The following is a 27,285-nucleotide window of genomic DNA, read 5'->3' as shown; positions in this document are numbered from 1 at the left end:
ACAGCTTCTTCTCACAAGTCCACTGTACCTGAGGGAAAAAAAAGAGATGTCAGATTCACAAAAATGGTGTGTATTATAAGTAACTCCATGATTTTTGCAAAAGCATCAAAAGGACAACAGGGACAATGGTAGTGTCAGATGTCACGATAAGCAAAAGCAGAAATGTCTAACACCGATCAAACACTGCTGCTCAAAGAAGAAACATCAGCTGGTTACAGAGAAGCATTACAAACCAACTGGATTATATATAACATAAGCAAGCTTGCAATTCTGCCCTGTCCTACCTCCAGGTTTTGTCGTTTTCAGCAGAAAGGCTGACACATCTGCAACGGGATGCAAAGGTAACACAAGGAATTGTTAAGAATTCCTAAGTGTAGATTCTTTGAAGGAGCACAAGGTGTTCCCTGCAAACTACTGTGGCATTTAACAACACAGCAAGAGAGATGTACACAGAACTGAGCTCTGGCAGTGTGCCTCCACCTTCAGGACCACAACCCACACCTGCCTTCAGCTCCTCCTGCAAAAGACACAGCAGCTACGGAGCTAATGGATTTGTAAAATAAGGAAAAATTATAAAGATTCACTACCCACGCTACATCCTCTTCTACTGTTCATTGCATTCGGATCACATTTGGCTGTAAAACAAGTCCCTGTCACACTACTGTGACCTGTGCCCTTCCTGCCACTGGTATTATTTGTTCATAGGGAACAACATGCTATCTTCACACGAAGCTTCCCCTTTTGAAAAGTAAAAGGATATGAAAAGACATGATAAACATATCCCTTCAGCAGTAAATGCTAGTGGGGAGAACACAACTAAACAGTAGCAATACCCCTTCTAAAACTACAAGCCTGACCTTAAAAATGAAATCTGTTTGTACACTTTTTTTTAAAGTGGTTAACCACACACTTACAAAAAAATACAAGCCCTTTCATGGAGACACTGATCTCATATAAAATAAAACAATATGTCATCATTCCATACTGAAATTAAAAAACACTTCACATGTATTCCTTCACTATCAAGAGCTACCAGCTCTCTTCTAGGTTCAATATAAACTGAGACCAACTTTAAGCTCTTAATACTATACAGTGGAATTACTACACACATATAGATCTATGTACATGTAAAATTACAACTTGCTGTACCTTTGTCTGCCTTTCAACCTTTGCAATCTTCTACTTACCTGTTTCCCAGCAATTCCTGAACACTGCAAACTGGGTTCTCCTACATCACCAAAATCATAAAGAAAGAGTGGTTCTCACCAAAACTTCTTACTTCTAAACTCCTGATTAGTGTACATGACAAAAAAAAATTATAAACTGCACTTTGTAGAAGCTATTGTGCCTTCATCTACAGAAACAAGCTGTGCTCAAAAACTGCTTAGCTTACAGTATTTCCAAACCACCCACAAGCTCCATGGAATTTGATACAGCAGATATGCATAATACTTGCTGCACTTGAGACTACTATAGGAGATATGCCTGCTGAATCAGCCTTCAAAAGCCAGACTAATCATAAGCCGTGGATAGCACGAAACTGTTCTCATGAGGGCACAACAAATTAAGTGTGCACAAAAAGTCTGCTTCACTAATGGATCCAAGGTATAAGGCTTTGCAAATTCACCAGAAGATGATCACCCGAAGTGGAAGAACTTCGGGTAGGCAGGAAAGGCAAATCAACTGACAGCAGAATAATCTTCTCAGCTGGGCAAGGCACAGGGAGCAGCTGCTCCATCAACCACCCCACTGAACTCATTTCCCAGCAGTGGTTAGAGAAGCAGTTCTGTGAGTCAGAATTTTATAGGCATCAGCAGCAGAAGAAATCTGGCTGTTCCTCTTTCAGCAGCAAAACATGCAGAAGGAAAATGGTACACATCTACATTACTGAAACCAAGAATTTGAAGACCTGGATACCTCAAATATCCCTTTTGCCATCTTACAACAAGCTACTTCACCTGTCCCTATGCAAGCCCAAATTCCAAATTACATAATATGGTGGGAAATGTTATCAAGTCAGAAAACCAGACTGTGATCATTAACAGAGACCTCTATGTAGCTTCAGAGAGTATTTCTGCCAACACTGCTAGCATGGAGTCAAGAGTGGCAACATCAGCTCTTACCTCTAAAATGCCCATTATAATGTGTCTGAAGGCAAACTGCTAACTGCAGTGCCCAGTTCAACTACTCACTGTGATGAAACCATGTTTGCTATGATATCAGTAAAGGCATATTTTATGTCACCTTCACCCTTCTAGAAGTAATGCATTCTAACAAGTCATTAAAATTCAACCACTGGCTGAGGGCAGTCGCCCTATGGACACATTTCTTTCTTCTGAGGCTACTAAGGGAGCCCAAACAACTGTGTATAGACTCCTGGCTAACAGTGCCCAAGATGAATTCCACTCAGGTATGTACACTCCACCAAATCCAGCTGCCAGAAATCCAACACCACAACTTTCCACCTCACGGGATAAGTTTTACATGCATAGCCAAACCAAATATAACACTTCCAGAGTGTTTTAGAGAAAACTGGGGACAGCTGCATGTGTGCTTATCAATGTGACATCAGGCTATAACAAAAGAAGTGAGGGTTCTGTCTCCTTAACAATGTCCTCATTCAACTGGTCCCAATGGAAATTAACCATTCAATACTTTGTGTAAGACACAAGCACCTTCTGACACAGACCACATGAAAATCATTGGAGTTTCCTCTCCTTTGTGAGGCTGCTCCCCAGCATGCTGACATCCCATTGTCACTGACTGCTCCAGTCCAGTAACATCTCCACACACTGCTGCTCCAGTCAGGATGGCAGGCAAAGGCCTCACTTCACAGACCTCCATAAGAAGTTCATTCCCCAGGCTTCTGCTGGGGACCTGGAACATTCTATTACTTTGCTGAGAAGGAAAACAAAATTAGAACACATTTTTTCCTTTGTAAATTATTCTAACTGATTTAACACCATATTCCACCACTGTATTATTGGCAGTAACCATAGGAGCTTTGTGGTCATCATGCAGAACCCAGATACAACTGTCACAGGTCCTGTGTAAGGAACAGTACACAGGTGCACTGCTCCAGGCACAGATTTGTTAAGATTCCAGTTCTTCCTTCCTCCAGGCAAAAGAAACACACACTGACATGAGCAGCAACACCAAACACCCTTTCTTTATATTGTCAGATGCCAGAGCTGGCGAGTCCATTTTCCTAAGTATCCATATTTGCTTGAGATGGCAGCATGCAGAGTGGCTACTCTCCATCCTGCTTCTCCATCCTGTCACACACACAGCCCAAGAAATCTTTGTATGCCTTCCCTCTCTTCTTGCAAAAAGCAAGTTACAAGACTACTTTCATTTTTTGCCTCTTTACAGACACACTGAATAGATGGCTTCCCATCATGGCCCTGCATGTTTATTCTAGTAAATTATTCAACTTATTCTGTGTGGAGCAAATTAATTTCTACAGCAATTCAGCTGGTACTCCATCTACAGCATATATACTTGCTGAAACAGATTAATTCTGCCATGCAACATCATCTTTCGTTTTCTTCAGTATCTGCACAGACCTTTTATTCAGATAAAACTATTCTTCTCCCCTTGACCCCCCCATTCCCTGCCACAACTGATGTTTCTTGGACATAATATAGTGCTTTTTCTTGGGAGTAAAAAAATATTTTCAAAAAGTTGATAAATTCTGTGAATCTAAAAACCATTTTACATTTTCCAAATTCTCTCCACTTGATTTGCTCATACCTAATTTTCACAGATATTCATTATTTAACTCCCAAACACATGGGTTGCAATATATCAAATCCTAAAAAAAAAGAAGGGATTTGAATGGAACTATTCTAAAAGCAGGAAATGAAAAATGAGGTCCAATCTGCAATGCTCTGTCACTGTCATTTAACCACATGGGATCTACTTACTTGTACGTGGAACCAACTGCTTTGCTGCTTGCACTGACCTCCTGAGTGGTAAACAAAGTTACCCAAATGTCACCAGATTATCTGCTGTCAAGCACACAATATTTGCATCCTTTTCTAGTATGAGAATATTCCAAAATTAACTTGGTTCTTTGTGTAACACTACATTGTCAAGTTCATGATGTAGAGAGTTTACCTGCTATAGACATGAACAAAGTCAAGATTTTTTTACTTAATCAGGCAAAAAAAGAAAAAGAATATGCATGCTGACTGGATTTTTTGTATACTATCAGATTAGCAGACTGGGGTTGCAGTTTATTTGTTTACAGAAGTCAGAAATGGAATCAAATAGATTCACTACTTTACCTTGTCAATTGTTCGTATAAAACTTTTGGAAAAGTCTGAATGGGTTTAGGATTTGCAAATAGTTTACGACCCAAGGTGACCTTCTCCTGTTTGATTTAATTGAGATTGCTTTCTCAGGAGCCAGGCAGCATTTCTTCAGTACACAACTACTGATACATAAGACACCTTCAGTAAAGTTAGACGCATTGTTTTAGAAGAACAAAGAAGTTCAAGCTGCAAAGGAATACACTACACTACACAGTGTTTGTGAAATGCTCTGGTTCATTGCTCTGAAGTATACATAACCACAAACAAATTATTATTAGTCACTTTAATACTTCTCTGAGAGTACAGAGACCTGTTATTTCACCTGTTGTCCTACGACATCTCTCCAACTTTGCCTGCCTTACTGAGGCATTTATTATAGTGACACAAGTCTTAGTCATACCATTGGTACAAGCATGTGCTGACTTAGTCTCAGGGCTCTGTCAAAGCTCTTTCTAAAAGAAGCTTGAGCAGCTCTGACACATTCCCCAAGCAACTTCACTTATGCCAAAAAGAAAACAACTGCTATAAAAGCAGTACCAGGTCCTCATGAACAGAGGTCTCTGCCCTGTTTTCACAGCAGGACCAATGCAGTAGAGATTAGAAATTACTGTTTCAATGTCTCCTTGCACCTCCCTACCTGCCTGCAGTCACCCATCATACCTTCTAGGATACTTGCAGGCTGAGCTCTATCAGGCAGGTACTATCTCTCATTTGACATTTGTCCATGTCCCATTTGAAGAGGGTGCCCACATATGCCTGAGTCTGCCACTTAAGAAAACAATACCACTAAGCAGAGCTGTGTTCATCCATGAAGGAAAAGACACTTTTGCATTCTCCTGCTTGAGGGACAACATCACTCTTACTTATTTGTTATCTATCAACAGCTCAAACACTTTCTTTGTGTCCTTTTGTTCCTTTTTTTACCCTTCTACATACCATCTTAGTGCCTAACACAAAACAGTCCAACACACTCTCCTAATTTGCTCTAGGTTACATATCTGAACGTGTTTGAAATGCAACAGCACAGGCATTGTGTAAGATATATGTCAGTATTTTACAAACAACAACATAATTCACTGGTTTCCATATTTTTATTACACTTCTCTCCACAGGGACAGCAGAACTCACACTCCCAGTGGGAAAATCACTCCTGCTGTTGGACACCAGCAGCAGTTCTGGAATCTAACACTAACAGCATTATCAATTTATGACTTTAGGAACACTACCAGAATCTAGTAGTAGTGCCTCTAATATTACAGATGGCCCATTTGTCCATTTTTTCCACATGGCCCTTCGTGTCTTTTCTTACATCCTTATTAGTGTTTCATGAGAGCACTTACCTTCTCTCACGTAACACAGCTTTCAAAAGGCTCCATCCAGCCACAATTCCCACAGTGCACAAGCTGAAACCTCAAAGAACCCCTGTTGCCTGCTCTTCCCCCACCAGCCCCATGAAGATAGGCAGTCACCTCTCCTCTGAATAAGGGGTTTCAAGTGAGCAGCCCACACTGCCCAGCTCGGAGTGCCCGGCTCTGCCAACACCACACACACCGCGCACGTACCAGTCCCACCGCAGGGTCCTCTGCGCAGCCACTCCTCCTGCCTGAACTGTGACACAACAAGGGAGGATAAAAAGAGAAACATTATGAAGGATATAAAAAAATGAAAGCCTTCAGAACAACCATGTCAGCAGCAGCACAAGTGAGAAACACTGCTCTCCTGCCTGCTTCGTGAGACGGGAGATGGAGCACGGTGATGAAGACAGCACGCTCTGCTCCAGCCTCAGTGACCTGCACTCACAGCTGCTGGCATTCCCTCACAGCAGCACTTCAGCAATCAAATATCCAGGTGCAGGATGAAGATAAGGAAGGGGGAAGCACCCCCCCTCTCAGGTGAGAGGTCTTGAAGTACCCTTTAAAAACAGTGACAGCCAGGCAAATAAAAGCATTTGCTATTTGACCACATCTTGTAATACAGTTTGGTGCAACCTCAAGCATCCTTACATCACTTCTCTCTTGTGTCCTTACACAAGAAAACACAGCCACCAGGATGAGCCAGGTAACTTCCAGTCCCAACAGCTATTCCAACCAGTAAGGGACAGACTTCGGTACAGAGTCTAAAAGCATTTTTAAAAAATGCAGCATTTCATTGAAATAGCTCCACTACACACTGACAAGTGAAGAAAGTCTAATTTTCATACAGGCAGAGGGGTAGGTCCTCTGCAGAAGTCAGCAAACTCCACCTACATCAGCTGTATTCTGGTCTGATCACCAGATTTTAAACTCATTACAACTATTTTATAGTTCTCCTAACTTCAATCAAACTATTTTATCTTTTAACTCTCTAAAAATGATGACCTTTATTTTAAAATCTATTACTGAATGAAAAACATTGTAACTATTCCTAATTTTACTCAAAATATTTAAAATTACTGCCATCCTTAATCATATTTAGTACAGCAAAAGGGAAAAAACATAAAACCAGTTACTCAGAAAAAGAAGTATATATATTCTGTAGACTGCTCAAGAGATTTAATTCATGTGTGTTTTATGACTGCTTTTACTTCAAGATTTGTGTATATATATGGAAATTACTGATGAAAGAATTGCATTTATGTTGCACTCAGGTGAAAGTCATGCTGTGATAAAAACGTGTGTTTCTTTATACATCAGAGAACTAGAATAATAGGCTATTATGTGGGCAATATTTGATATATGATTTAAATTACATTTATGATTTTCTTATTTTTTAATTTACTTGTTTGGGTTTTCTTTAACATGAGTCCTTGACTTAAAAGTGATTATATTGTAAGTACAATGCCTAGCAAAACAAGGGTCTAGATCTCACTAACATGCTTTAAAGACATCAAATTCCCCAAGCAAAGTGATCATGCTAAGTGTGTTTTAAGTAATTTTGGTTTCATTTCTGACTTCCACAGGTAAAGGGTACCAACCTTTAGACACTTCAAAGAAGGTAGTTTAGGTAACACCTGAGAGCTTCTCAATACCCCTAATGTTTCATATTTCTAATATTTTTTCCATACACAGTAAATGAAATTACATATTCTCACCCACTTTAAATAAATAGCTACAGCACAATATGTTGACTGCTTGGGGCTGAAGTCAACAGAGACAACTTTGCCTCTCTGGAGACAAAGAGGTTCTGGTTTTGCCAACAAAATCTCCTGTGCCACCTTTTCTATGCATCATCCTAAATTTCCTCCTTAAGTATTCCAAAAGGGAAGAGATAGTGAGAAATGAAAGGAGAGGAGGAAATGTAATCCTGCAAACCTGAAGGATCCTTTCAGTTTTGAAAAGGATTATTAAGGCCCTGGAATTAGCTCTGTAAGAGTGTTGGGCTAATAAAGCCAAGGTCACGGGCTGGATCCCTGTGTGGGCTGGTCTCTGAAGAGCTGGACTTGATGATGCTTGTGGGCTCCTTCCAGCTCAGAGTGTTCTGTGTTTCTGTAATACAGTGCTCTTCAAGTTCACAATACAAACACCGTCCCACTTTCATATGTGCAGCAAATTTGCTGACAGAGAAACATGTCTGCTTTTTAAATAATGAAAATGTCTTCAACATGTTCCTGTCACTGGAAATCACTTCTTGCAGGAGCCATTGTCAAAATCTACCCACATGGAGACTGGGTGTAGTAAAGCAGGGGTAGGGGAGGGGGAAGATCATAAAAGCACTCATTAACCTAAAAAGAATAAATGGATATATTTTAAGACTTTTAAACTGAAACACTTTTACTACTATTAATCCAACATGTTCACTCAACAAAAAAGACAGAACACTGAAAAATATGGAAGCATGAGACTTTTGGAATTAAAAATGAATTTTAATGTTAGCATCAGAAGCAAACTCTTGTCTGCCAGATTAAATCAGAAAACACTGCATATTCCCACAATATTCAACATATATATACCCAGATCTGCCAAAAAAAAAATAAGTGTAGAAGTACCAAAATGTATATGGAAAAAGTGGACAGACATAAAGCAGCTGAAGCTGAAAACATCAGCCTCCCACACTGTTGTAATAATAAACCAGCAAAGAAGATAGAGCACGGCTAAATTATGAAGGTGAAAATATGCATTTGCAAGCCAAAGTTTGAGACTGAGTGAGAAAAGGACCAGGTTTTGTCTTTGTCCAATTACAAAGGGGGAGGGTTCCCCAGCTGTAAAGTGTATTTTGCAACACATCAGGTAGGTTCATGCAGAAGAAAACAAGCAATCCTGGTAAGAAAATATGACAGAACTAAAGCAAGTTAATTATTTGCCAAGGGCAGAGAACATATCAACTTCTATGATTTAGTAAGTCTCATTATGTTAGAGCCTGCCTTGATCCAGAAGCCAAGAAATTATGTGACTTGTCTTCTCTTATTTCAATTTCTAACATCCCTGATCACATAGAAAATTGAAAAAGCAAACCCAGCAGTTCAAAATCCTGAAAACAATATTAAAAAGTCCTCAAAAATCATTAGAGACATCATGGTTTTAAACAAGCTGATTTTAGACTGCTGATTTATTAACAGCGAACCATGGTTTTATCTGCTTTCTGAATGAATCATGGCTATTTATGAAGACACTGAAAGCTGTTCTGAGCAACAGGAAAGAGAGCCAACAGTGAGGCAGACACAAAAGACCCAACCACCAATGAATCATTTGAAGGTATCCCCAATGCACATAATTATCATACCCATTAAGCAACATTCACTGCAATTAAGTATTGTTTGGCTTAAATCAGTTACCTGGAATGTCTTCTGATCAGGCCTGTTCCAATTAAGTGGCACTTACTTATTACCCTAATCATGCAGTATCAGTTCAAAGCAGCATAGTACAGCTTCACCTTGAAAGCAATCAGCCTAACATTTGGCAACCAAAGGCAAGAGCCCTTGAGTTTCCAAATGGTAGAAAACTTGTATATAAGTATAAAGCATCATTACATTGTCTTCTCTGATTTGCTTCTATTTCTAGAATTCTCCTCACATAATTCTTAGAGCTGCTACCAATTGAAGAAGACCTGTTTAAAAACAAAAGAGAGATTAAACACAAACTAAATGCCACATATTGTGCTATTTCTGAAGTTGCTGGGGAGAACAAGAAATACAGAAACAGCAGGCCAATGCTTAAGACTCTCCTAGAATCATAGAATGATTTAGGCTGGGAAAGACCATTAAGATCAAGTCTAACTACTAACTGAGCACTGCCAAGTCCACCAATAAATCATGCCCCTAAGCATCACAGCTACAGATATTTTAAATATTTCTAGGGGTAGTTACTCAAGCATTTCCCCTGGAAGCCTGCTCCAATGGTTAATAACCCTACCATTTCAGCTTAATTTATAAAAATGGAAATTTCTGCACTCTCCTCGACTAGAGCACTGACTATACATGACTCTTATAAACACGTTTTGCCACTCTTTAAGTTAACTCTAAGTTAGTTACTTTTATGATGTATATATCTTCTGTTTCAGATAATTATGTATTTTTAGCTCAATTGAAACCTATGTGCTTCACAATACAAAAGTAGTCATCTCTCTTACATTAAGAACTTCATTAAGGCACCCATATGAAAGTTATTGTAGCAAATGTCATAGATGGAATTTCTAATGCTTCACAGTAGAGTATTTAGGGTTACTACACAGACAAATACATCTCAATTAACATAAATTAGGCATTTCAATGTGTACATTTATTTTGGCTTTAAGCTAGATAGACAATTTAAAAAAAAATGTTAAAACCCTGGACCTGTCAACACCCCTTTTTCCTTCAGGTAATATAAGTCCATGAGCCCCTGTGGCCAGGAGGGCCAATGGGATCCTGGGGTGCATTGAGAAGAATGTGGCCAGCAGTCTGAGGGAGGTGATCCTGGGCCACACCCAGAGTGCTGCCCCAGTTCCGGGCCTCTCCATTCAAGAAACCCAAGGAGCTACTGGAGAGGGTCCAGTGGAGGGCACAAAGATGATGAGGGGTCTGGAGCAGCTCTCTTCTGAGAAGAGACTGCAGGAGCTGGGCCTGTTCTGTCTGAAGAGAAGACTGAGGGGATCTCATCAATACATACAAGTATCTCCAAGAGGATGGTGCCAGACTCTTTTCTGTGCTTCCCAGCAGCGGGACAAGGAGCAATGGCCACAAACTAAACCACAAGTTCCACCTCAACATGAGGATGAACATTACACTGAAGGTGGCAGAGCACTGGAAAAGGCTGCCCAGAGAAGTCACAGGGTCTGCCTCTCTGGAGACATTCAAAACCCACTGCATGAGTTCCTCTGTCACCTGTCCTAGGTGACCCTGCCTTCGCAAGGGGGTTGGACTGGATGACCTCCAGAGGTCCATTCCAACCTAATGATGCTGTGCTCCTGTGATCTGGACAGCAGACAGGATGAAGGATGCCACACTTGCCAACCTGCAGTCACTAATCCTCTACAAGACTGAAGTGCAACCTAGCTCTGTTGCCTTTGTTATTTGAGCTAGTTAATTTTAAACTATCTCAAATGTTCCTACATAGCACTACATATTTTAGGAGAACTTTACTTAAGTCTGAAAAGCACCTTACTTCTCACATCCATGCACCTTCAGAAAACAAGCCTTTGACAAACATTACCCTAAATCCTTTGGGCTCAGCTCTAAATACAGTCACCACTGCCAAATCAAAACTCTTCGTGGTCACTGACAGTTTACAGGGAATTATTTCAGGCTGTTTATCTCATGTAAGTTTCACATAGATATCAGGACAGGCCTGTTCCAGTGTTCAGTTTTATCTTACAAAAATCTGCAAGCAAAATATATGTCATCAAATCAGACTGGGAAACAGAGCCCTGCACTGTGGAACTACAAAAGAAACTGACCATGCTAGATTTGTTTCCAAAAACTTATAGAGCAGTCCGTGCAAGTTTTCAAGGTCCTGCTTGTGATTTACAAACATCATAAGGATACATTATTAAAAAGAGACATCAGTTACAATAATCAATTTCTGTGACTACTGGCAATTCTCTGCATCATCCAGCCTAGCAAGGTTCCCATACAGCTTTCCCTGAAATGTGGTTGCAAGCTGTCTTCACACATTAAATATCAGAGGCACACATGTCAAGAGACATAGATTCTTGTTGTTTAAGATTTGGTTGCTCAAAAATTCAGTAAAAACTAAACAGTTAGCTGTTGAAAGTCAGCCCTATTTAAGATGTTCAAAGCTTCAAAGCTGAGCTTCAAAAACCTGATCACTCAAAATCATAACTCCCTTGCAAATGGGCAGGGAAAAAAATAAAAATCACAACCTCAACACACATCTACAAAAAATTGATTCACTATCTATAGCTCTTCAATGAGGAAAAATCCACACCTACTGAAAAAAAGAAGCTCCCAATGTTTTCATCTCAAATCTTTCCCAGCAAAAGCTCTTCATTCTTATTTACATAGTACCTCTCACAGTTTAGTTCTTTTACAGCAAACACTGAATGCAGTCTCTCAAGGCTGCAGCTGACCCAGGCTACCACCCCTACAGACCTCCAGCTGCTCATCATCACTTCTTGATGGTCACCCAGCATGACAGCACATCACCACTCCACCCAAGCTCTTTCAAAATAACACAGATAAATCTGTAAATATTCAGAACAGTAGAATTTTTTCAATGTTCTATTAGTTACGGTCATTTTGAAATAATCAGGTTAGGGAGCAAATGAGTGGGCAGTTAAGTTTGACAATTTTGGATGGAGAGCCTTCTGTCCCACAGTCACACTAACACAATGGGGCAGCAAAGATGAACAGCTGGCAGGGAAACTTCCTTAGCACACCTGACTGCAGATTACACCACGCTGGAACCACTACAGGCAATCACTGATGCTACAATACGTGGATTTGACTCTTCCTTGCTTGCTTGCTCTTGAGCCTGTTTGGATAAAGCACTAAGTTGCAGATCAATTCACAGAAAATGTAACATTTGTACAGGGTGGTAGGCTATACCCTGGATAGTCATGACTCAGTTAACTCAGCAATACTGACGTACACAAGTTACTCAATGTGAGTCTCACTGTGACACTGCAGCAAAAAATGAATTTAAACCTTGAACACAAGGAAGAGAAGCAGGTAAATGAATTCTTCTCTGTAGCACTGACAGCATTGTAGAGACCTATACTGAAGTACCATCTTGTGATTCTGGCATCTGATTTTCCTGAAGGGAAATCAAAAAATTGGAAGGAAAACAGAGAAGTTATGCAAATGTACTTGAAGTCTGCAAAAAATGTCCTCTGGTAAGAGTCTTAAAGAGGTCACTTTGATTAGATTTTAAAAAATGGCACACTGTGTCTTCAGTAAAAGTATTTTTTGTAGGTAGAAACAAAAACATACTGAAAGGCTTCCCAACCTACCAGGCCAAGTCATAATGAGAACTTTTGTCTAAAAAATTAATTCTGAGCAATTCTAATGAAAACCAAGACCTGCTAAAGACAGCAAACACTGAGAATGATTAACCAATACAGTAAGTAGCAAAAGCTTTACTGAATGCTCGATGCCTTCCTTCAGATAAATAATTATATTTTGTCAAATCAAATTCAAACATTAAGCACAATTTTCAATTCCACAGAGAGATAACTGAATAGTAAGTTGTGACTGAACCACCTGGTCAATTCTGGCTAAATCTGTGGCTTTATGAAATCATATTATTCTCAAAACCAAATCTCCTCCATTTCCTCTACACATGCAAATGTGAAACATGCAAATTATAAACATGATCAGTCCTTAAAACATTTCTTTTAAAGACATCTTTAATTTGCTGTATATTTTACTGCTGAGGACAAGACAGCTAAAGAATTTATCACCTTAGCTACCTTGGTTATATCATTTCACTCCGACAGTGTTATCTCCTTGTCTCCCACACAAGAGTCATGCTGTTATCAAAGTCTTTCTCGCTAAACAATTATTTCCTTTTATGATTTCTTCTGGCTGGTCAAAGATAAGGGCTTACAGTGAGGTTGATTAGTGTTGCAAACAAATAGGAGTAATACTAGAGCAGATATAACTAAGCTGAAGTAATCAGCACTATTAATAACCTTTTGATTTCTAATCAAATACAGCTCTGACTTTTGCTGCCACTTTGCTTTACATCTTCTAAACTACAAAAGAATTAATATTTTATAAAAGATTCTCAATATGCCAGTGCTTTTACTCTCTTGTTTGCTTTTTGTCTTACACTTAATAATCTTCACCAAGAAAAAATAAAAATAACAAATCTATTTTTAAAAAAGTTCCATACTTTATACTGCCTTTCCTGGTAACAAGATTTAATTATATATTGCAGTATGAAATTCTGCATTTTTAAAATCTAGTAACATTTCTGAGGAGAGTAAAATCACATTTCTTCATATTTGCATTAAAAAAGAACCCAACACAAAGACGCAAAACCAACCAAACAACTACCCTTGCTTGAGACATACAAGTGTGGCAAAACCCAGTTCATACAGTCAACATATGACAAAACTATATCCAAAAATAGGAACCTAACATGTTAGGCCTTAGAAACCTGCACTGCAGGTAGCACTGCCACATCCTTCCATAACCTGGGCAGCTACTAATCCAACAGATGCTCATTCTGCTCAAGTAATGGGCAATGTCCCTTACAGAAAACACCTAAAACCACTAGAAAAGCATCATCTCCTCACCTTCTGCAAATCCTCATAGGCAGCATACTCTTCCAAACATGCAAAGTCTTTCACTGGGACTCTCTAAGAGAGATTACATCCAAAGCACCAAGTAAACCCTACAGTTCAATCTACTCATGGGAGAAGCTCAGTGGTTTCACGAACACATATGTTTGTGATCTCCACAAATATAATTGTTTTCTAATGGTCTCTCCATCATCTTTCCAAATATTCTTTTTTTCCCCATGCAGAAAAAAGGCAGCAAAACATATGCATATCAATCTTATTTTGTTCCTGCTTGCATTGCTAATTTACAGTTGCAATAGTCTTAGGAAAGTTGAAGGCTGCTCAATGAGTTTATAGTTCATTCAGACATGAAGGTTTAGTGGTGATTCCAGAGACATTCTGCACACTTGGGGTGTCATTGCTGCATGCATCGTGCAGCCCCAGTATGTGCACAGGGACAACATCCTTGCTTCAGGATGCTCTAATGAACAGATTTCCATTTCATGTGACATTTATTTGCAACAAGAGTAACAGAAGTTAAACAAGTTTGCTTGTTTAATTTTTGACAGCAATTTTTGTAATTTATCAAATTTAATTTTTTTCATTAATTTTAACAGCAATTGCTACTCTTTGTTTTTTTCCATATTCACTCTTTATTTTATATAACAGTCAAGAACAAGAATAAGAAAGGAATCACAAAACTAAAACTTTCTTCACATGAAAGCTCTCTTTTCCACAAAACTGAGTTATCTACTAGCAGACTTAAAAATAGACATCAATGTTAAAGGTACAAATGACTATAGTAAATACAAAAGGAAAAATAGTATCTGAAACGTGGCAAATATTTTCCAGTTTTCACCTAAAGAATTCCTTTCAGAGATGAAAGTCAAACATGAATAAAACAAAAACTTTAATGAGTGTGTTAAATGTTGGCCCATACAGATTTGAAAAGACTGTGAGCTGCCTTACAAAATGGCAAGATGGCAATATTAATACACAATATGCACCAAAATAAACCAGTCATTTTTATTTTCCATTTTTGTCTCAAATTTACTAGTTATCATTATATAAAGTATTTATTGTTTTCATTTTTAACATTGTTTTAAAAGCTAATGTGCAATTGAAAGGTTCTTTTTGTCGTGGATATACCCAAAATTTTCTTTAGAATGTTGTTTGTTTGGATCTGTCCAAGTTCATGTTCATAAAAACACCCAATTTGTTTTCTAAAGGAATTCTCTAACTTCACAGTAAATAAATTTAAAAATAAAGTATTAATTAAAAAAAAAGAACCAATTCATAAATGACCCCTAATTAACTTTACTTCCCAAAAAAGCCACACATCTGTTTTCACAGTTGGACATGATTCAACCACTGGTAACCAGAAAAAAGCCTCAGTGTGTTAAAATATTCTAGCCAAAAACTGACACTCCAGCAAAGATGGCTACTATGCCAGCACCATCTGAGCAGCTGTGAGGACAACCTTTATTTACACTGAAAGGGCATGAGACTTCCTGATGCTATTACTATTAAACCAGCAAATCTTATTGGAAAGACACCACTGGTTGAAAATGGACAACGCAAAAGCACAACATGCATTTTACCAATCAAGCAGATTATAATTATGTGAGAACAGTGATGTATAATAATCCACTCTCTACCCACTTTTCTACAACAGATTCTGCAGGGCTCAGCTTCTAGAAAAAAATTCTTTGTAAATTATTTTTAATACAGCTGTTATTACAAGCGTCAGAAAAATCAATTAACAATGCTGCCTTAACTCTTTAGGAAAAAAAGGACTTAGATAAATAGAAAAAGATTATGCTATTTCTTTTACAGCATTATTCTTATTCTGTAAGTGACATCAAAGAGCCACAACCCCCTCCTTTCCCCCCCCCCTCTTTTGGCTTTGACATCACACAGAGAGAAAAGTATTCCTTTCACTGTCTCTTATATAGCTGGAGCATCCAAGCTCTGCATATTGTTATCACTTTCTATCCTTGAATATGAATTATTTTAATCCTCCAGCAATTAACAGTCTTTTGGATGAAAATAAAAAAAGGCTGGGAGTGCAACCTTACTTTTGTTTTGCTAATTTATTTGGTCAGTAGTTCATTTTCTTATTGTTTCAGTGTGTGCATGTCCTACTTAAAATATTCTTTTTTTTTTACCATTACATGTTTACAGCCATCTTTTTTTTCCTTTTCTTTAAACCTGGAGTTTCCCACTCTCAAATATATTACATGGAAGGCTTTCTGTAGTACTTTTTTGCATTTTAGAGCACAACCTATGCATTTAATCACACAGCTTTTTGGATGGGAGAAGAGTAATCATCTTTTATTTGTAAAACTATTTTAAAAAGAAAGAGAATGAACCCCACAGAAGAATTGGCAGGTTTCCTTTACCATGACCAGATCTCCTTGATCTCCTCACTGCTTTCTTGCTCCCAGACCACAGTTACCATCAATACTTGTCATGTATTCAAAGCGTGGCAAGTTCTTGATAAACAAGATGGGAGCAAAGCTCTGCCCTCAAGATACAGCTGTTTAAGACCCTAATCCCATACACCACACATCCATTTTAAACCTGTAAGCAGTTCCCTTGACTTCCAAGTGTTTACTGTTGAGCAATTAAGTGGTCTGCTGGATCAAGGCCTAAGCAAACTGAGACATGTAGGTAGCAGGCAGATATAATAAAAAGTACCATGAATGCCAAGTCAAAGTTTAGCAGATACATCAATTCACAATGAGCTGTTTGACTCAAAAAATATAATTTAAAAAAGAAACAGAAAAAAGAAAGAAAATGGTTGACGTAAATCATCTCATTGGAGTGAGTTTGTGAGTTTTACAATCCAAATAAACCTCTGACATTGTGAATTGCTGAGTCCAGGCAGCCTGTGACAACTGTGGATATGTTTTACGAAGCCATGCACACATTGCTAAAATGAAGTTCAATCAGCTCTTCAGGAATCATTACACCAGACACACATTCCAAGCTTCAAAATGTTCACTGCAAACATGCAGTTAGCATAACATTGATCTGCTCCAGCCCAAGTTTGCTCTGAAAGAGAAAAAAAAAGGACCAAACAAATAAACAAACTTATAGTCAAAATGAGAAGTCAAGCGAACTTTTACAACAGCTGCCTTAAAAATAAAATTAGGAAAAAACCCCCATCTTAAACAAGCAGCTCCATGGTCTCAAAAGAAGGCTAAAAGGCTGAAAATAGGATCCCGAACTGCAAGCTATATTATTCCCATTCTGTCTCTTTTTTCCCCCTTAATTACTTCAGTGTTTGGTAGAGTGAAGCAAATGAGAAAATACATCATTTTTCTTTTTTTAATTATTAGAAGAATAAAAAGCTATTGTTCATCTGATCTACAGACTGATCCAAGTATGGCAGCAGACATCAACCTAAAGAAACAAGCAACAGATGAACAGAGTGAAATGCAGCAGAGTGATGAATGGGGTTTTGGTCAGTTTGTTCTACAGTTTTCCAAGTGCAAAATAAGTTAACACATTTTTAATAATTAGACAACAATGGCTTTCAAGACACCAGGTAGATGAAAGCCTACAGGATCCTCCTCAATGGGCTCATGACTTCAGTGACTCAAAGGGGAGATAGCAAAAAGTGCTCATTCAAGGAACCAACCCAGCAAGGATCAAACCCAGCATCAGTAATAAACAAAAAGAGGTGGTATTAACAGTAAACAGGGAAAAACTAAATTATGCAAAGACTTTAAAAGGACAAGAGGTGTAAAGTCTAAAGTACTAAGTGAGACAAAATATGGACTTCAATTTGTATTTTTAAGTAAGGGTAAGAGAGTAGGTAGGAACAATCAAGACACTATGTACAATCAAAGTTTATATTGTATAGAAAATGGATGGATACATTGGGGTTACTGGGGATGACTGTGAGAAAAAGGCTGATTAATTCAAAGTGACAGAAAATTATGTAGGTGGTGACTTTAGGGTCAGAGCTTTAGGGGACCAGAAATACACAAATATGCAAGCTAGTATGTAGAAAATCATCAGCATTTGAAAGAAAGGGGTTGAAAATGACGCTTGGATTATGTTCTTCAGTGACATGAGGAAAGTCTCTGCAATGGGGAGAGATTGAGTGTGATTCTGAACTGTTTCTCACAGTGATTTTGTCTGTGGATTGGTATTTTTCCAGGCATGAATAACTCTGTATAATACAGAAACTGATCACAGCAACTGCCAGTGGAAAACTTTCTTTGTGAAATTCAAACTAGGAAACTCATTAAAGTACAAGATATTACCTCCCCCTACAGTAGAGACTGACAGCATTCACTTATTCTAGCAACTGTAATAATGTCTCTTCTCTTCTTCATCCTTCTAATAACCAGAACATAAATCATGAGGTCAAAAGTGGCAGAAAAATTTACATCATGTTCAGCAGGCTTTGCATACAGCCTACAACACTTACTCTTAATTCTTCCCTCCTCCACAATTTCAATCTTAATCTGCTAATTCCAGAGTACTGTGAAACTCTCCAATCAGCAGCAGCAGCATGATTGGTTGTTCAGTGCTGCCCTTCTGGAACATTTGTACAGGTGAATATAAACGTAAAAGTATGAGAAAAGCTTCACACAAGGACAACAGAGGGAATCTACAGTTTAAAAAAAATCCATATATTTTCTGGCACGTATTTTGTGAGGGGGATGATTAAATATTCTATAAGCAATTAGTAAATTGTCAATAGAATTCAATAAATGTTGTTTTAAAAAAAACTAATTATTTGTTACAATAACCACCAACTATTGCTATTTTGTTTGTGAAGGTTTGTAAACTACTTCCATTTGAGAAGTAATTGATTCCATTTTTATCATTTGCTCAAGTTTATGTGGTTGTTCACATCCAAAGAGATGATAACATCTATTTGCAGCAAATTATACATTAAATTCCTCATTCAAAAGCTGTAATGGAAAACAAAATGCTAATTTGTGCTGTAAACGGAAGTACAGAATCATAATCACTCATTGTTAACATTAGGAACTAAATTGCTCTTGCAAATAATAAAATGGGTTAAAAATGTGGAGAGCTTTAGCAAGCCAAAGTACCAGTGCCTCTTATTTGCTCATGTTGTATCACAAGTGATGAAATGAACCTTTCCTCTTCAGGCCAGCACAAACTGCCCTTTTTGAGGGAAAGAATAATGGCCTTATGATTGCAACACGAGGGTGCACGTCAGGTGACCTGTTCCATCCACAAGCCTCTAACCAGCTTCCCACATATGGGTTTCCATGCACTCTCTGCCAGACAGACTCCACTGGATGCAAGGACTGTCTGCACAAGCAAGTGCTGTAGAACTGTGACTCTGCCAGGGTCAGAGGATCCGACATCCACGCTCCATGCTCTGCACCACGCGCTTCAAGGTACAGTTTGATTATTTAACCTCACCCTAGATCTGATCTCATCTCTTCAGCTGAATATAAATTTGTAGCTCAAATGTGCTAGGGGTACTCCTGGAACACAGTCCAGCTTTATCCAAAAGGAATTCTGATCAATTGCAATGAGATCAGCCTACAACACTAACCGAAGCACAGCAGCGTTGGGATGAACACAGCACACTCCTGCCTTCAAGAAAAGTGCTAGCGTAGACACACCTCTCATCATTTTGGGTCACAGTGAGTTCACGTGGAACCGTGAATACCCAATTTCTCCTTCCAAAATTAGCACCAGTGTCACAAGTGCTATAACCAGAGCAAGGGTCGCTCTCCTATTAATCTGTCTTCACCTTAATTTTACCTTTAGAGAGGAGACAGTAACACACAGCTATGTAACAGAAGGAGAATCTTAACTGCCACTTGTAGAGGACACAGAGCCTAAGACAAAAAAAAAATACTGCAGAATTATTTGGCTTCTGTCCTTTTTAGCAGTTTTACAGTCCTATAAGTTTTAAATGTACAAGGAGTTTTGCTCACACAGCAGACACACACATCACAGGAAATTAAGAAACCACCGACACATTAGGACTGTGCACCTGCTCTTCCACATTTCATTAAGCCTCTACACCTAAATGTACGTCAGGTTCTCTCCTATGTGCATCCGTTGTGCTGGTATCCCTCAGTGATACCTTCTGGTCATGGCGAGACAAACTGGATCACAAGCATCCACACCGCCTCAGGAAAAAAACATTAAAAAACCCATTAACTTTTGGTAAGTCAGATCAGATCATTATAATCTAAATTATAAGTGCCAGATAATTTGTTAAAAAAAAACCATGTATATGTTTGTAAATAAGCTGCAATTTGTTATCAAGGCTTTCCTAGCTTGTATTGTATAGCTCAAATCCATGTAAAATAGCTGATCTGCCAGCCTTTTCTGTTATTAGTATTAAAAAAATATAATTATGTTATCAGAAAAAATGAAAATTGCTTTTTAGGTGACCAAAAGAAAGTTCCACTTCTTCATGTAGTAAATCATTTTACTGCTGCCCTTTTATATTTAATACCCTTCTGCAGTACCCATTTATCTCTACACTAGCAAAGTGTACACATTGATTTCCTATGGTCTCTCTGGAAGAAGGTTCTGCTTCCCTGATGATGAGTACAAAGGGTGGATGACCCCATTCTCATTCCAATGCAAACCCTGCACTTTTACATTTCTGCTTAGATCACATGAACATTTGACCAGCTAAGAACTCCCTGCCCTCTTCCTTCAGAACGCATTGCTAGAACTACTGACATTCTCTCCTGAACAAAACTGTATTTTTGAAAATCCTATCTTATGTATAAAGCATTGAACAGCATTAGTTCATCGCAGCCATAACTGTAACTTACAATCTACACATGAGTTTTTCCTCTAAAATTAGATACAACAATAATATCTTGCCCATTTTCTGCATGTGCTTTAAAGTGGTGCTATTGTGCTCTGCTGTGTAACTATTCAGTTGCTCTCCTCTGGGGCATGAGGAAATGGTTCATTCCTAGTTTAAACCGTGCTTTTCTTGTGAGATGAACCTGCCATCAGAATACACTTTTCTAAGCTACTGTGTTGAATAAGCAATTTAGGCATTAATCACTGAAAGAAAGAGAATCATGTTAACAACATTTTTAATAAAGTCCATTACCTGTTTTTAATAAACTACATCTTTCTCATTATCTTATCATTTATCATTTGCTGGGATGTCAAGAAAATATGTGTCTTCAGTTTCACTTTCATTTCTACTGCTGTTTTTTCAGCTTTGTGCTGAACAAACACCCCTTGAAGTCAGGAAAACTTCAAATCCAGGATTCAGTCTTTTTTAAAATTGCAAAATATTTTCTGTTAATACTAAACCAGGATTGCATTTTTTTTCTTAACTAATTCAGTTTTGACAGCCTTCTTTTAATTTGCACAGATGTTACAGACTCAGTTAAAATGTAACTTCAGTTGAAGTTGGTATTATTCCATTGGTTTTCACCACCAAATACTGTACAACTATTGACTGTCTTTTTCCATTTAAGAAAAACATCTTCAAAAACCATGAAGTGCACTGTCCAATCTTGTACAGGTTGGTATCTCTCATTCAACACTCTCATACACAGACATATTCAGTATATGCTATACACGTGTAGGGCATTAACACAAATTAATCTATGCATGTTTCCAAACCTGCATAGATTTCGTGTTCTACTACTCAAATACCATTAAAGAAAAAAAAAAACAGAAAAAATGGAAACAAAAGTAAGCCAATAAGTCTATTTTGGTCAATTGCCCCTGAGAAATGGCCACTGGTCATATTTTAAGTAAAATAATTAAAATGCATAAAAGCAATATACTACACTCAGTTCAACTCCCCAAAAATACTGGCAGAAATCTACGCTAGGGCACTTCTGTCCCTGCTCATGTAAAGACAAAGAGGCAACCCACAAGGCTGGCTCTTAGCTCCATCTTTCACTGACTTACTCATACCCACAGAATACATTTTGCCCAAGTATGTTGTACAGTGCACTGCTATGTTTGAAAACACAGGACAAAGAAAATGGTGCCAGTTACTAAGTCCACGGCTGAAAGTTGCATGGAAAAATCTCTGAAATAATGGTATCAATCAGGCAGCATATGCCTCATTTTACTTCTGTACTGCAAGGATTCTGATGTCAGATTAAAGTAAGTATCCAGATTTATGTGTTAGTCACAGAATTTCATTCCCAAACTACATTTCAAATTATTTTCAAGCACTTCCAACCATATAGATTAGTAACACAATGGTATATCCAATTCTTAACTGGAGAATAAAAAATAATTAATACAAATAATGCTGCCAGTTCTGCATAGACAGGTTATGCTGAGAAATATTATTGCTCTTGAAAGGCTGAATACCCCTTGCAGCACTTAGAAATAGCTGGTATTTACTCATGACTACTAATTAAGAAACAGATGTAAAGAAAATTTCCAGAAGACACACTCAGGAAGGTTCCGGCAAAAATAAAGAACGAGAAGTAGAGTGACAGTCTAAAAATTAAGAATACAGAATAAATCAACAGGAAATCTGATGGATATTCCTTCATCTCAGTTTTATACACACTGGCAAGACAACACAGGTAGGTTTATGCAACCACAGTTCAAAGTTCTCAGGATTTAAGTCTACAAGTTTGACTGCTCTGGAATTTAGCATACTGGTTAAGTCCCTGTACCACAATAACTATAAAAAAAGACAGCAAGCTTCAGGAGAACACTCAATCTTTTTGAAGTTATCCTTAATAATGTGAAGTCTTATTTGTAACTAATATGGAGCCTTATATTCTGGAAGACTATCTAAGAAATTGATTCAAAACAGACTTCATAAAGTTTCTAGACATGATTTCTCCATTACAAGCATTTTTGCGATGCACTTTGAAATTTAATATGCAATGGAAAAGCTCCTTCCAAGAATATTACCAACAAATCACACATATAAGCTTGTGCTTAAAAACGAACTGCAATAATGCACCAAAATATAAAGGCTGAAACACATCTCTCAAACTCCCTGAATTATAAAGCAAACATCATAGCTCTCTTTTCACAGCTGCCAGACAGCATATTGTGCTTCTAGAAGTCACTGTTCTCTTTAACCTGACTGGTTCCATTGTTGAGTTGTATTTTGATTACTTATACTCTCATTAAAGCCTTGAGATGCCAGGAAAAGATCCTCTGAGAAAGCTATGGCTGAGCCGCTATTGATATTATACAAGGGATCCTTTTACCTCGTATGAGATGTTGAGAGTGCATCATATTGATTTGGAATAAAAAACTATTTTTCCAGTAGTCAACCCATCTTCTCATATCAGCACTTTTTTTTAAAGTTTTTCTGTTTGCTGTTTTGTTTTAAACAAAACAAATTCTATTTTGGCTATGTTGCTAAATTTAGCAAGAAGGTTTGGAAGCTTTTTTTTTTAACTCAATTCAGGTAAAAACAAACAAACACGAATATGGCTGACAGTCAAGTCTGAGCCAAGTCTGCCTTTTTAAGTGCTAAAACTTGTAAGAAAAATGTATTTGCAGCAAAATCCCATATTCATTTTGATTTCATATTCAGACTAACATCTACCGCTAATCCTCAGCTGATGAATTTGACTGATATAAATGGTAACATAATACGCAAAAGATGAAAATAGAAAGGAGCCTTGAGCACCAGAAAGAATATGTGTCTTAAAAATTCTTCTCATCTTCACCCTGGAAGCTCTTGCAAGCTCATCTGTTCGCCTGTTGTAATGCTATGTAATGATTACACCTTCTCCTTCGAAACACCTTTCCTAATCATGCATATTTAATTCAACTTTGTGTATATATCCTACGGTTTATATAGTCCTGCTATAAATAGACCTTCTGCATTCTGAATTATCTCCCGCGTTTTCCCTTAGATACAGTTCAACACTGGTATTTAGAGCAGATCAACTCTGGATTTGCCAGCAATTCTTCCTGCTTCCATTGTGATACGGCTTGCTCTCCTGAAAGGGGATGTAAGGGAACCTATCATTTCACAATGACATTCTTTCACCGAACTGTTTCGCTACAGAATGAAACTAACTTTAGATAAAGGAGCTGGTTTAAACCTGATTTTATTGTCTGCGTTCCTAAGCGTTTTCCCCCTCTGATGGTTTCAAAGGAGTCTTCCCTGTAACTGCCTGCCTTTTATATCAGGCATGAGCCCTTCTTAAATCCCAGCGACTTGCACGGGCTCTCATTTAGCAGGACAATAACGCACGTTCCGTGCTCATACGAGCACACTGGCACCGGTGTGTGCCCCGGGTACGTGCAGAGGCACCCACGCCCGAGCGGGCCGGGGAGCACCGGCCGCCCCGAGCCGCTGCGAGCGGCGAGCTCGGCGCGAACTCCGCCCGAGGCGGCCCCGGCCGCGCCGAGTGCGGGGCCCGGACCAGGGGCAGCCCCGCAGCCCCCGAGCGGCGGCTGCGGCCGCGCCCTCCCGGCCCCGGCGCGGACCGGCCGAGCGCCGCTGTGCCCGCGCTGTGCCCGCGCTGTGCCCGCGCTGTGCCCGCGCTGTGCCCGGCGGCCGCGGGGCCACCACAGCGGCTCCGGATGGCTTCGCCGAGCCACAGGGGCTCCGGCGCGCCGGGAGACGGCGTTTCAGCGCTGGCTCTACGCTCGATGCGCGCCTGGTCCCCCACTCGAGCGCCCCTGTGCTCGGCGCACGCCAGCCTGACTTGTTCCCCGCCGGGAAGGCTCTCCCGGCCGGGGCGGCACGCCCGGCGGGGTCCGCTCGCAGCCGGGACACAGAGATACGTCTTTATTTATTCGGCTGCCTCGAACGAGCAGGCTGTCAGGGCTTCGGAGCCCCACCGCGCCCGGGCTCGCCGGCCCCGCTCCTCGCCGCTCGGCGTTGGCAACTCCCGGAGCAGGGAAGTGCGCGCGGCTTCTCCCTGCCTCGCCGCGAGGTGTAACCCCAGACTGCCAGCTGCTAGCTCGGGGGCTTCAGTCGCCTGGAAACTGGGGTCGTAGGGCTGCACGTTTTCCCCTGAGCTCAGCGGGTCTGTCCCCTGCAGGGAGTGACCCCCCTCGTCCCCCGGCTCTCCCGCCCCCCGCGGGCACCACCGCCCGCACAGCCCGGGGCGCCTCTCGCCCGCTCCCATCCGCTGCCCAACTTTTCCTGTCACGCCAGCGCCAGAAAACCCCTTCCCCACGCACGCACACACACACCGGTGTAGTTTATAAATGACAGTTGCCTGTAGACTTTCACCAGACAAGCAGCGGGGGCAGCAGACTACAACAGTTATTTAATTAAAGGCGCTTCGGAGGCTCCCAGAATAGCTCTCTACCTCTGAGGCGCGATTTCTGGTTTCCCCCCGCTCTCCCCCACCGCCTCGCCAGCCGCCCCCCGCTGCCCGAGCCCCGGCGCGGGCGGGAGGGACGGAGCCGGCCGGCGCTACCCGGCTGCGCGCTCCGCATTGCACAGTCATCAAAGTTAAGTGCGTGAAGGGGGGATCGGGGGTGAATCACAGAGAGAGATGGGTGAGCCGAACTATTTCCACCTAGGCAGGATCCGAAATTACGGATCTGGATGCGTATGCAGCCATTTCTGAGGAGGAGGAAGCGGGTGCGGGGGGTCCCTCTCGCACGCAGCCTGTCACTCGCACCCCGCTCCCCAACTCGCCCGGCTGCCTCAGCGCGGTCCCTCAGCGCAGCCGAGGGCAGGCTCGGGGCACTCCGACCGAGTTGCCCGGCTGAGCCCCGAGTTGCTCCCGGGCAACACACAGCCCTCCGCGGGCTACGGCTCTCGTTCCTTAGTCCTCCTCACGCTCCTCTTCCTCACGGGAGGGGAGGGCGCCGAGGGAAAGGGGCTGAAAGGCATACGGGAAGAGGCTCTTTTCTCTCGTTTCTTTCTTCGGCTGACTTAACCCCTCCACCCGCAACACACACACACAGGCTGAACAGAAACACTTCCAGACCCTTCCTGCACACACTGGCACCACCTTCGTTTTCCCCCGAGGAGCCGGGCGGGCGCAGCGGCGGCGAGCGCGCAGCACCGGCCACCTCTTACCTGGTTGTAGGAGGTCTCCCAGGAGGAGGTGTAGTTGTAAAAGAAGGAGGAGAAGCAAGCGTCTTCCGACAGCCCGCAGCCAGCCATCCTCTGGGCGCAAAACCTCTTCGGGAAGGCAGGAGCAGCCCTCGCAAACTCTTGCCTCTTGCGCGGTCGCTGCCGCCGCCGGCGCTGCCCCCGCGGAGTGGTGCCGGCAGCTTCGCGCTGGCGGCGGCCGGCGGTGCGTGCGGGGGAGCGGGGCGGGCTGGCAGGCTGGCTGGCAGGGATGGAGGCGCGGGTACCGCGTGTGTCTGAGCGTGCGAGCGCGGCCGTTCGCGGCGGCACCGAGGGGCCGGGGCCGGTCACGTGCGCGCGCTCGCTCCGCCGCCGCCGCCGCCGCCGGGGACGGGCCGCGCTACAGACCCCGGCACCGGCTCAGCGGCGCCGGGCGCCCTCGCCATCCCCGCCCGCCCGGCCCCGCTCGGCTGCGCAGCCCCTGCGCACGGGGACGAGGGGGCGCCTGCGGAACCTGCGGCCGCACCGCGGCGGGGAAGGAGCGGGCAAGTGGCGACGCGCGTCCTCCCCCGCCGCGCCGGGGCAGCGCCGCCGCGGGCGGGCCCGCCCTCCCGGCCGCGGCCCGGCCTCCCCGCCCCGCCCCGCGCCCGGCCCCGCCGCGCCGTGCCGTGCCGTGCCGTGCCGCGCCGTGCCGTGCCGCGCCGTGCCGCACAGCCCCGCGCCGCCAAAGTTGTCGCTCCGTTCGCAGCCGTGTGGGCACGGGCTCCACACCGGCGCCGCAGCCCGGCCGCTGGCGCCCGAGAAGAAGGGGGCGGGAAAACCGCCGGGAAACTTCTCAGAGCCGTCCTGACAGGTGCGATTTCCGCTGGCTGCTCCTTTCGGGGGGGTTTGCCTCTGGGCCCGGGGCACCGGGACCCTCCCGCCCTGAGGAAGGGTAACACTCTTCCTCGTGTTACCGTAAACTAAATCGCTCATCGGACACGGCGAGTTCCTGCAAAATAGCATGATCTTAAAGTGTTTTCCAGGAAATTAGCGGAAATAGATTGGATTACGTTGACTCCGCTCCTCTAGTATGCCTTATCCTGCTTGCAGACCCAGTACCTGTGACAAGGGGACCATTGTCCTCATCAACTACCACTGATATCACAAAACTCAGCTAATTGTGAATGTAAAGCAAATAATATAGAAGGTATTTTATTCAGAAAAACTGTTTTGTTTCATATAAAAAAAAACTGTTGTTTTAACTTGTAAAAAATATTGTGTTTGCTTCCAAAGCTTAGCTGGGAGAGAGGGTAGTTTGTTGAGCACCACCCAGCAGTCATAACAGCCACAGCCATGAGTAGAAAGACATATTTTTGT

The 27,285-nt window shown here is 41.5% G+C and overlaps 1 protein-coding gene across 1 annotated transcript in view; it reads right to left on the bottom strand.

Annotated features, from left to right (window-relative positions):
- PPARGC1A (PPARG coactivator 1 alpha) overlaps positions 1–26,065 on the bottom strand; it is a 363,434-nt gene extending 337,369 nt beyond the window's left edge. The window contains exon 1 of the mRNA XM_064418508.1: positions 25,933–26,065. Coding sequence (XP_064274578.1) covers positions 25,933–26,019 — 87 coding nt within the window. The 5' untranslated portion in view covers positions 26,020–26,065. The remainder of the gene's footprint in view (positions 1–25,932) is intronic.
- Between the last annotated feature and the right edge of the window lie 1,220 nt (positions 26,066–27,285).

The sequence above is a fragment of the Passer domesticus genome, chromosome 4 (genome assembly GCF_036417665.1).
Source record: "Passer domesticus isolate bPasDom1 chromosome 4, bPasDom1.hap1, whole genome shotgun sequence".
NCBI lineage: Eukaryota > Metazoa > Chordata > Aves > Passeriformes > Passeridae > Passer > Passer domesticus.
Note: the sequence above shows the minus strand (reverse complement) of the source record. Positions and strands in the feature narration are given on the sequence as shown.